At 36.3% G+C, this 12,581-nt stretch overlaps 1 protein-coding gene across 2 annotated transcripts in view; it reads right to left on the bottom strand.

Moving 5' to 3' along the window:
* Positions 1–2,319: 2,319 nt before the first annotated feature.
* Positions 2,320–12,581, bottom strand: part of SLC25A36 (solute carrier family 25 member 36) — a 41,229-nt gene continuing 30,967 nt past the window's right edge. For both annotated transcript variants that reach the window (XR_003006389.1, XM_024769019.1), the window contains 3 exons: positions 11,408–11,474; positions 8,252–8,541; positions 2,320–6,223 (listed from right to left, as the gene is read on the bottom strand). Coding sequence is in view for 1 of the 2 variants with exons in the window: in XM_024769019.1 (XP_024624787.1) it covers positions 6,030–6,223; positions 8,252–8,541; positions 11,408–11,474 (551 nt within the window). In the remaining variant the exon portion in view is untranslated. The remainder of the gene's footprint in view (positions 6,224–8,251; positions 8,542–11,407; positions 11,475–12,581) is intronic.

Here is a 12,581-nt window from a genome sequence, read left to right as displayed (position 1 = left end):
ATTTTCATCAATCTTATTGGATAATCTTGAAAGCTAAGGTTCAGAAGTAGCAGTTGAAAATGGACTATTCTCGACAATGAGACTCAAGGAGGAATTATGAGGTGGTTTTTTTTTTGTTTTTTTTTGTTTTGCCATACACAGGCCTCTCACTGTTGTGGCCCCTCCTGTTGCGGAGCACAGGCTCTGGACGCACAGGCTCAGTGGCCATGGCTCACAGGCCAGCCGCTCCGCGGCATGTGGGATCTTCCCGGACCAGGGCACAAACCCGCGTCCCCTGAATCGGCAGGAGGACTCTCTACCACTGCGCCACCAGGGAAGCCTCTATGAGGTGCTTTTAAGAGTAGGGAACTGGGTAACAGAAAAGGAGGGTCTAGCACTAAATTTTGTTGGGCTAGATGTAATGAGCTCCTTTGAATTTGACTAGGTTTAGAATCCTGGATCTACCACTAGTTTTCAAAATGTCAAGACAGTTACTTTTGAATCAGTTCCCAGGAAAGAATAAATTATTTTTCCTAATGGGCTATTAGAAAACTTTGATCTTTACTTCAAGGAACACCCCTTCCTGTATCAGCCCATATTTCCATCCCTGTTTCAAAGTCTGGGTAAAAATACTATTTTTTTCCAGGCAGCCTTTCCAGATTTTTCTAACAGAATTAATCACCATGACACTTCAGAGAAAATACAACATTCCTGAGGTTCACAGGTAGTATAATTGAGGGCTGCCCATCTAAGACAAACTGAACCTATTTGTTAAGTCTGATTTTCTATGATGCTTTGGAAAAAAAAAATCCACTGCTGTTCCAGTAGCCTCAGGACGTAATCTAAGCTCTATATAGATCAGTTTCAAAGACAGACAGGCCATGTTGTTCCAGTTTACTTACTGAGCTCCATTTCTCATGACTCCCCAATGTTTCATTCTAAGCCAATTCCCATCTATCTTTTAGTTTTTTTTTTTTTTTGCGGTACGCGGGCCTCTCACTGTTGTGGCCTCTCCCGTTGCGGAGCAACAGGCTCCGGACGCGCAGGCTCAGTGGCCATGGCTCACGGGCACAGCCGCTCCGCGGCATGTGGGATCTTCCCGAACCGGGGCACGAACCCGTGTCCCCTGCATCGGCAGGCGGACTCTCAACCACTGTACCACCAGGGGAAGCCTTTTTTTTTTTTTTTGTAAATCATCTCAGTGTCATCTCAAGTGCTGATGAATAACCTAGTGTAGTGAGTAAACACGAACACCCAAATTGAAAAAGACCAGCTGTAACTAACAACCCTTTAAATATCATGTGTCTATTCACCCAACATACAGGCTTTTGGGAAATCACATGAAATCACTGTATAAACACAGCACTCTACAAATTTACTGAGTTGACTCCATACATAAAGGTAGTCAGGGGGTCTGTGCAATGCAAAAAATTAACAAAGGAAATCATTTAACTACACTTTGCTTGCTTGCCTGAGTATCAGTTGTACAGATGTCACACTTGAACCTTAAGAAATCGTTAACTCACAGATTCCTTCTTCTATCACAGCTCCTGATATTTGGTAACGAACACACATCCACACAATTTACACCTGGGACACTTGAGCTAAGTCATACCGTTATTTTGCCAGTATCTTCACTCTACCCACCATTTCAGTCTTCAGTGGAAAGAGTACTGTCAGGAGGCCAATTTCAGCATTATGTTGACAAATGGAACATGACAAATTTGTCCTGGTTTCCTTACTAACAAAACTAGGTGGTTTGATGGTTACTACAATTTGGGAAAACCTAAAAAAACAAAACAGACAAAATATAAAGTGGGTAGGCACTACATAACACTTATACCTGTGTCACTTGTATTTCAATCTATCATATGTGGATTCATTTGGTTATTATAACAAGTTTCCAGCTCTTTACCTTTAATATTCTTAGCTTTCCCAAAGGCTGAAATTAAAACAAACAAAAGCTCCTACTGTTAAAAAAAAAATTACAAGCTAGGAAGGAATCAATCAAATAACCTAATCAGGCTCCAATTTCTCAAATATTCTTTGCAAATTAGATATTTTGATACATGAAATGTCCTGGATTTACAGATCAACAAACCTGTGGAAAATATGCAAGAAAAGAAATTTCTTCCTGAACTATGAGGGAGTGGGATTATTTGACCTTTCAATTCCTAGAGGTATCTATCACTAGGTCTAGCAGGTAGGACCCTAACACTTAACTTGAAAAAAATGGCCATGCACTTTTGTTCTACACATTAATCCTAAGAAAGTACGATTACATTCTCACCATACCAGAGTATTAGGATACATTATAGAAAAACTGAAAAACGAACACCGGATTTTCATATGCATATTTTAATTTTTGGAATTTTAACAATTCAAATAAAATTCAGCTAGTTAACATAAATACAGAGTAAATGCACATAATTTACAGCCACATACAGGAATTCAATAGCAAATGTCACATAAATGGTCAAAGGATATCAACTCTTTGAAGTCGATTATTTAGCTATGACTGACAGGTCATAATTTAATGGTTCACATATGCAGGGGTACACATTCAAAATGTTTATTAACACAAAAACTGAGTAAAACTAGAATTTTCAGTTTCTAAAAGGAGTAGCATAAAAAGCAGAGTGTAGATTGAGAAATATAAGGGCACAATGGAGATTTGTGTGGGCCGAAAGTTAGTACATTGTATTAAATACTTTTATATAGTTAAAATCCCCTTCCAATTTAAATCATTTAGAAACATCTATATTCTTAGGAATGTTAAAGTCATGATCAATACTAGAGGAGAAAAAGGCTGAACTATTATTTACCAGCCCCAAAGGGGTCCCTATACTGCTAACAGTCCAGGCAGAAGAGCATGTAAACAACAAAAGACAGCACGAACAACGCTGGAAGGGTAAAGGATAAACTGATTCCTAGCACTTAAGTCCTTCAAGATCAAATCAGTATTTGTAGTGATCTAAAACAAAATCTAAAAATGGTGACGTATTTATACTCCAGTAAAGAGTAAACACGCATTATTCCTAACAACCCAAACTCAGCTGGTCCTAATAGAATAATGCTATTCCACAATGGGCATTTGGTTTTAGGAGACAAAAGTCTGGATTAAATAATTTAATGATATTCTCTCTTGGTGTCAGAGTTAAAAAATCAATTGCTTGAGGGTCCCATCTAGTAAGATTGGTTCCACGAAATTACATACATAAGGAAAACCAAGACAAAAGCTTTGGTGATACAGTTTTTTCCCTGGATTTAAAAGCACTGTATGGTACCCCACAATCACAGGTTGGTCATTCTCAGATTTTTGACTTTGAAATCTAGTAAACTGTTTCTGTAAGCCACAAGTACCAGAGTTCCTATCTGCTGCTCTATGAGTATGTTCTTTCAGTAGGTACCACTTTAACCTGAAAAGTTCAATTTTCTGAGACAATTCTCCAATAAAAGTACATACCAATTTGAAGAGTGCTGACTACCTCTACACTAGAAATAAAAAGCTATCTGATAGAAAACAGATGAAAATAAAACACAGTTTAAAAAAGAAGACCAATGCTTTTTGTTTTTTTTTCTTTTTAAACGTTTGCATCAATTAAAAAAAAATCTCCAAAGAAATGTTTCAAAGACAAACTTTATGTACAATTTTTATATAAAGTTTTCTTTTAAAATTATCTTTGTCATACATAAACTACAGCAGATTGTACTTTGGGGGGAAAAAACAAACTTCATTGCTCCTTTCCAGTTGTCGCACAAAGAAACAAAGTCTGAGACTCTAAGATCTTTTCCTTCCAGCACGTAAATATACTCACTTTTAAAAGCTGAAAAAAATGCACTAAAGGGTCAATACAAATACAAACAGGAATAGAATACGAGTTCATCCTTGAAGGACACTTGTTATGAATTTGCTACAACTAAATAAGATGTTCCTTAGCTGCTGGTTTTTATATCATTCTTAATCATTTGTGGGGTATTCAGATCACTAAGATTAGAGAGTCTCTGTCTGACATTCAATACAACTAATGTTTACAGATCTTCACAAGGCAAATTGCACTGTATTAGGCAGTATAAGTGGCACATGAAAATGAAAACACTATATATTGACACTTTCTTTACAGATTTAAGTTACAAACCCCATTACTGTTTTTTGGGGGGGGGTGGGGGGCATGTTCCTCACAATATATGCCAAAGCTGAAATTCACCATAAAAGGTATTAATAATCCCAAAGGTAATGAAACTGAATTTGCCTTTGGTCTCCAAAGAGATTGGAATATTTTAAATTCCAATCGAAGCACCTCAAAAACATCCAGTTACTGCTGATTGCAAGGAAGTTAAGGTATAGGAATTTAAGAGGGCACTGTGTCTCACTGGTGACAGTGGAGAAAGCTTGCAATGACATGCTATGATTTTTTTATATGTTAGGGGCACTACAGTGTACATAAGAATACTTAAAACATTTATAGTAAAGATCTCCAAAATATACCTAAATCCCAGAAAAATGTTATGAACACTGTTTCTGCCTAATACATAACCAATACTTAAAAAAAGTAATCTTGGGAATTCTCTCCTACTCTCACTCTCCCTCCAAAAAGGCCACAAAGTGCATTCACAAAAAGTCATTCTTAAGATAAAGCCATTGCACAAAATGTACAGTTCATGTATACTGAAATGACTACCACACTGGAGTTTAATTGTATAAGTTTCATACACCAGTATAGCAACATCCATAAGCGAAAGTCTTTTAATTGAATTACAGCAAATATCTTCATAAGGGCCATACATATAATACATTTAAAGTATTAAAAGGTGCAGTTGAACTCAACAGCAAAATGTAAAAGCTATATCCTGTTAACACGCTTAATCTGAATTAACTTGAATCTTTCTATGATTTACCATTCAAGAAATTCGGATGGAATAAATTCCTTGTCCAAAGCAGTTTGTTCATTTATAAAACTGTAAGTTAATTAGGATCATTACCTGCCCAATCAGATTGCAGAGGGCCCTTCGTCTATAATGTTTATGCTGCCCCAGGTATTTATAACATCATCTTAAAAAAAGAAAACACCTTGTAAGGACAAAGCTAAAAATTACCATTTTCTCTACTAAATAAATGCAATGTATGCAGAGCTTCTGGAAATAATTCAAAGGTTCAAATTCTTAATGTGAAACCAAATAGAGAAACATTCAGAAGCAGTAAATGTTTTCCATTTTAAGAAAATGATACCTAGGTATGGCAGGGGATAATTCAAGTTCATAATTAATAAGTCACTGAAAAGACACTGCATTCATTCATGTATCATTAGGTTAGAAAAGATAAGAGGACATGCTCAAGTCACTGAAATGGCCAAGAATCAACATTTTACTGGTCGTGTCCCAAACTATTACCATTTGAATTGATACATTAACAAACAATTTAAGTGTTCACATTATGCTAAACATAAAGCACCTGTGAGCAGTGGAAACCAAAACATTTTAAAGCTAAAAATAAACATGTTTAGACACTACTTCATTTGTCGTCAAAAACACTGACTACTAATCCCAAATGATTAACTTTAAAATATAGTGCCAGATCCTCTCAAGGAAATGTGAAAATACTATATCACTGTTCTTTTTCAATTTTATAGGAATTATGCAGAAATTAGAAATTTATGACTGTCAATACTATCTTTGGATAGTTATACAGTTACAGATGGCTCTGTCTAGAAAACTGGAAAAGTGCTCACGGAATAAACACTATACTCTGATTGCCATAAATCAACAAAATGCCAACTGTGTCCTGTGGACATGGTAGAGAAAATGGCAATTTTGAAGAACGAGCGCTTCTAAAGGCTTTTTCTTGGAGGCAGCCAAGGTTTTTTTTCACATTACTAAAAAGACTAAGTAATGTGGTTATGATTACTTTAATTCCTACAACCAAACTTCCACTTAGGTATAGTTCCATGTTCCCACACTATTTTCCTTCTGTCCACCAAGCTGGCTTCGGTACTCCATGGTCCACTGTATCTTTTGGTCTTCCCTCTTTATAGTACAGCAGCCTGGTGGTGCTATCCGTTGAGCAGGTAGACCACTAATTCATAGGTGGCCATCATAATGGCTGTGTTTGGAATCTGTCTCACCAGATGAGTTGTCAGACCACGGTAAAGAGACCCATAGCCTTCTTCTTGAACAAGCAAAGACAGTGTCTGAAAAAAGGATCTATATTTTGTTCCCTCCTCACGCAGTCTTGTTCTTACAACTTCTGTATGGGAAAAAAATAAAGTCATTTTATTTAAACACCAGTGTGATATCTTTATACCCCTCCTAATACCGGACACATCTCATTTATCAGACTGTAAGTGTAAGCTCAGGATAAATGAGGAGTAATTTTTAATGTGCAACTTATTGAAACTAGTTACCATAGCCATATCTTTCACCAAACTCCTAAGCTAGCTGGCTAAAATCACATATACTAATTATAAAATTTCATAGGTTCCTGAATGGTAAAAGACAGAATAAACAAAAATATCAGCTGTATACTGGATATAGATAAAAGGGAGAATAGATGTGATAAATAAAGGTAAAGTCGGAAAGAGAACAGAGGTGGTATCAAAGATGAATACAAAAAGATACAGTGAGAAACAAGCAGGAAAGATTTTTAAGAAGTGGACATTACAATGAAAAAGTAGAATTATTAATTTATTCACAATGGTCCACATATACCAACATGAAATTTCATGTGGATAAGTCTGAAAATGCTTAAAATACTAGTGTCAGCTAAAAGGCCACATCTGGGAAGCAACCAGGCAAAAATCATAAACCTTTAGAGCTGTAAAGGATCTTAAAGGTTAGTCTAATTTTTCTTCATTTTAAAAGGTAAAGAAAGAAATGGGGGCTACTAAGAAGTTTTAGTCAGCTGAAGGCAGAGGCTGGGACAAGAATTAAGAGTTTAAACTGAAGAATCTGTTCTTTCCATGCCCATTATTTTTCGAACTTTTTCAACACAATGCTCCTGATGGGCCTGAGGGAAACGGTTGAAAGTAACTTTCACTGCAAATGTTAACATTTGAAATCTCCTACGTCCTGCCTTAAATATCCATGTCATTTATATATTTCACTCCAAAATACTGTTTATAAACTGTACCTCTTCTTATAATGATATCATCTCACTTGAAGAGACAGGGTGCTTGCAATTCCAAAACCCTCTCTCTCTCTCTCTCACCTGAGCAGGTCACAGTCCCATAGGAGGCCAGAACCTACCCAATGCTGCTGGCACTGTCCTCTTTTGATTTCTCTTAAAGAAGTTAGGAATGGCCCTCAGGAAACTGGAGTTAAGCTGACAGTCCCATTTTGTTCAAGAGTTGTTTTTATTCATAAATTACGTTTTAGAGCAAATACTCATTTTCTAGCTGTATTTCATTTTTCCTGACAGAGCTTTAATCACATAGCCTTAGCTTTACAAAGGTGACTGTAAACATTAATCAGCATAACAAAAGTGAAGCACTTAGATGAAAAACCCAAACCAAACTAAACCCTCAAACATACCAAAATCAAAGTTTACACTTTAACAAAACAACAAAAATGTTACCAAAAAACCCTCAGCGTGTTACAGAGAAATTCTTAAGTGGTCTTCTTAGTTATTAATGAAAAAGACTAATATTATAAAACTTAAAAAACGGAAGTTTTAAAAATCATTAATATATACTTATTTGCCAACATGAAACAATGCAAAATAACTTGGGTCTTTGGGATTATAGACTTCAATTCAAATTTGAGCTCCACCACTGAGTAATTAAGCTATGTGACCTTGAGCAAGTTACTTATCTTAACATTTCCGGTTTCCCACCTGAAAATGAAGACAACTCTGGTTCTGTCCTGGCATTATCTCTAGACTTGTAAGTACTCTGCACGATCTTTGTGCAGATTAGCAATAATGTATACGGTATATATGTACGTAGTAATAAAGCATCTAGTATGGCACCTACATCCATACTTTTTTAAAAAACAGAAACTTGCCCAAGTCACCTGGCTGGAATCTGACTCTGGGCTGAAATCTGACTGTCCAGAGCCCATACCTAATCGCCGCCATGCTACTATAGCATACCTACACTGACCTATTAAAACAGCCTTACGTGACTCACACAGGTTTAATCCCATTACGGTTAACTGTATTTAGTTATACTGTAATTCAGTAAAATTATAAATACTCTAATAAGTTGGCCATTGGCTGGGGTGGGAAAATATTTCTGATTTAACAGAAGATTACTCATATACATTCAAGTCCTCTTACCATGTGGATATGCTATAGTTGTGGCACACGTTTTTGAGGTGGCAGCAGCTAGCATCATTCCCACAAAATCTGATGCTTCTTTTACAGACTCTTCTTCATTTTCCATTGTAGAAGCAATCTTATATTCCAGTAGTTTTTGCTTAATACTTTCATAAATAACAAAATGGATAACAGTCTCTGATATGCCAGCATATGAAGCAGACATGCCCCTATAAAATCCTCTAAGTCCATCTGTCTGATACACTTTACGGACACACTCAAAAGCGCCCATTCGCTTTTCCCCACGGTTCCTGAAAAGCAAAAGGGAAAAACCTTATTAACAAAAATAAAGCAGTATAGGTTTTTAAATAAAGTAAATGAAATATATAGAAATATGCCACTCTACTAAAGAATAGCCCTCTTTAATTCATGAGGAAGTAAAATCAGAATTTTAAAACATTCATTTTAGATTTCCTATTCTTCTGTCCCAAATTTGTCATATTAGACAGGTAACATATAGTTTATTTTACTGAATGCAAAATAACTACTTTGAATCTTCAGTTTCATTGAAGTCTGACTGTATGAATAAGCAACAAAATCCACTGTGACTGTGTTCAAACACACTGTGACTGCAGCTCAAGATAAAAACAACAAAATAAACAAAAACCCCGCACATTATATTAAATGTAGTTCTAAGTAAGCTGAGTTTTTTCGCATTTAATAATATATAAAAAGAATGACTGGGACTTCCCTGGTGGTGCAGTGGTTAAGAATCTGCCTGCCAATGCAGGGGACACGGGTTCAAGCCCTGGTCGGGGAAGATCCCACATGCCGCGGAGCAACTAAGCCCGTGCGCCACAACTACTGAGCCTGCGCTCTAGAGCCTGCGAGCGACAACTACTGAGCCCGTGTGCTGCAACCACTGAAGCCCTCGCGCCTAGAGCCCGTGCTCCACAACAAGAGAAGCCACCGCAATGAGAAGCCCGCACACTGCAACAAAGAGTAGCCCCTGCTCGCCGCAACAAGGGAAAGCCTGAACACTGCAACAAAGACCCAATATAGGGGAAAAAAAAAAAAAAGACTGAGACACCAATGATAATAGAATATCACAAAGCAAGGAGTATAATTAAGCTAATTTCTGTGTACCTGGGGGATTCTTCCAAGCCCACCCAGTTCTTCCCCAAAAGTGACTGGGTGACTTTAAATCAAATTTCCTATGATCCTTTGAAGGTAATGGCCATATCTTTCACCTCAGTAAATAGTGAATGAGGACTTCTACAGTTATCAAGTATTTATGAAGCACTGTGCCCAAGAAAACTTTCTTAGTGCTACTTAAGGGTGCAGCATCTACTCTTTTACAAGTATATAATTTTGAGTTTGTAAAAGTATTTACTACCTTCATTATGATTCCCCCAATAGAACTTTATCTGTAAGAAATGGGTTTAAATGCCACCCACGGGAAAAGAAATAGAAAACTTAACTATTTATAAATTATATACAACTGGATAACATAACAAAATAAAACCACAACTAAGACACCTACCTGATAACCTACAGATTCCTCCAATTTTATAAACTAATAATTGTCTTGAATCAATGACTATCCTCAACTAATGGTACTGAATAAATAGCTTCTTAGTTGAATGATCCATGCAACCAACTGTAATTAGTTTCTGCTGTCAAATCCTTTCTTACAAGGAAGTCAAGGGCTGTGAGTCCTCAAGGTCAATATGCAAACACATCAGCCCTGTTCCAGATCTGTGCTGTAAGGGAGCGTCCTCAAATCAACCTTTCACTACTACCCCAGCCCCATCCCATTTCCCCACCCCTAAGCCTAGGAAATTGTTCTAGCTTGATTATTATTTTTTTCACTTACAACATTAAAGAGTTTTAATCCATGCTTTTCCGGGATCACCTACAATCTACCCTATAGCATACTGAAGCATGCCCCTGGTAGTTTATCACAGTACAGTAGGGACTGGCATCTCACACTTTTTAACCTCTGGGTTGGCTTACCTACCATTACCTTTCATATCTCTGGCTTTAGGAGATAAACTCTGAGTCCTGCTGCAACACAACTTAACATTTCATTAAAAATTATTCTAGATGAAACAAGAATTAGACACTGCTTTTCAAGTCTCCAAATAGCATACAATTCCACATGACAGGATGTGGAAAACAGAGCTTTAAGCAGGCATAATTGTTAATGATTTCTTAGATCAGTTTTATTTATAATCTATGATATCTACACTAGACTTCCCAAACCCTAAAATATAAAAAACAGTGGAAATTGTTATACACAGTCTACTCCAGACTGAAAGGCTAAACAGTTTCAAAACTATCAATGTGATTATTATTATTATAATACATCAGATAAGGTCATTTTGCTCTACTTACAAGTGTTACTTTTTCCCTGTCCTCCATTCTGAAGGCCAACAGGAGTTGAGATGGCAGGACTCTAAGCCACACTGCTTCTAGCTTTGTCTCAGCTGCCAGAACACGTCAAAGGCCCTAAACTTAGGATATGTGAGATTTGCACTATTGCCTCTGGTTAAAAATGGGCTCAAAAAACCATCCCTTGACTATTCCATTTAAAGTTGGTCCCAACTGTTTCCTGGGATATCTCTAGAACCTACCAGTACCTGCCCATTATAGATGTACTGAATGAATAATCTTGTGCTATAAAGTGGCTGGCGGTAACAGATGAAGTCCATGAATACACGAGAGCTAAATTCCACGCCAGAATGCTCTGGGTACAAGGTTCATGAGTTTGAGCAATGATCCTTAAAGACTCAGTCTAGACTCATTGATCATGTTGTTTATTTAGGTGTCAGGAGGCCGATTATAATCACACATGGAGTGAATGAAAGTATCACAGCTCGGGCTAGATTAATAAGTTGTTTTTCTTTCTTCTTCCTTTACTGAAAAACACAGTGTACAATATACTTTCTTTCCTAGAAACTGTCATACTGCCAACTATTAATGTCACTTTTGCCTCTGATGGTACAGCCAAGTTTTAAAACCAAACCAAAAAACAAACAAAACAAAACAAATCAGCAGCAAATGAGGGGAAAAAATGTTTAGATACCTGGCACTTAGATCTCATTGATACAAATTTATAGAAGAAATTTAGTTGAAGCCAACTTTAACAAATTTTGTTTTAATGAATTAACATACCTTGCATCAAGCTGTAACCGAGTCTTTATAAGCCAAATGGGGTTGGTCGCTGTGATTGCGGTAAAACCTAAACAAACATGTTTAAAATGAACTCTGGTAAAAATTAAGAACACACTATTAACTTCAAGATTTTTAAAACTATATAAATCTATATTAAAGAAAATAAATATTTAAACTATCAACTGATGTATGCTTTACATTTTTATTTTACAAATCTATTCAACCATGAACATCTGTACTTTTTATTTCCAAATCAGTCTCTAATTCTGACCATAACTAAGATTCTTTTAAGAGCAAAATATGATTATATATAAACTCCTCTTCCAACATATTCAGAATATCCTATGGGTGGCACTCTCTACTCTCTAAGCTAAATTCAGAAACCCATTTCTACAAAGAAACATAGAAATTTTGTGTATTCTAGGGCTTTTTAGCATGCAAACTCTACAATAGCTACTTGGGATCCAACTAAATCACAAACCACTATGTTCAAAATGGAGTCTACATAAACGTCAGCATTTACCAATATCTGATCTTAAGTTGATTGTACAACAGAAAGAATTGTTGTTTGGCCTTGTGAATACTTTATATAAGCACACAATTACTAATAGTCTTAAAATAATGGTATCACAGAGATAAGGTTTCTGTTAGGGTTAATAGGACAGATCTATTTTTCATCCAAGCACTTAAAAACATACAAAAACTTAAAAGTTCAAAAAGTTACAAATCAGAACTTCCCTCTTACTTTTATAGACACTGAAGAGAGAAACTTAAAGTAGAAGGTAGTTCTATCTTACTTTAAAACTAAAGAACTATGTATTAACTATCAAGAAGGGTGGTCCCCTAAGATGGCTCATTCCAGGTAGTAAAGTAAGATCTCTGGAACAGTATGTTTCTAGGCTAGTGCATATCTTTTACTTGCTACCTTCCTAGTGTTGTGGGAAAATAGCAGCACATGAAATGCAATCTCGATGATGGAAATTTATGAAGATTGCTTCATCTATACAAAACAGGATTTTCATATAATACTTGTGAACACTTAAGATCACTACACAAACTTGATATAACTTACATCAACCTACATTTATTCATTTGGCCTTTAAATTCAGTGAAAACTTACATGCAGAAATGTCTAAGGATCTTAATTTTTAATACTTGCTATCAAATACTAGCG

The sequence above is a fragment of the Neophocaena asiaeorientalis genome, unplaced genomic scaffold (assembly GCF_003031525.2).
Source record: "Neophocaena asiaeorientalis asiaeorientalis breed wild unplaced genomic scaffold, Neophocaena_asiaeorientalis_V1.1 scaffold118, whole genome shotgun sequence".
Lineage (NCBI taxonomy): Eukaryota > Metazoa > Chordata > Mammalia > Artiodactyla > Phocoenidae > Neophocaena > Neophocaena asiaeorientalis.
This window is presented reverse-complemented; position numbering and strand designations above follow the sequence as displayed.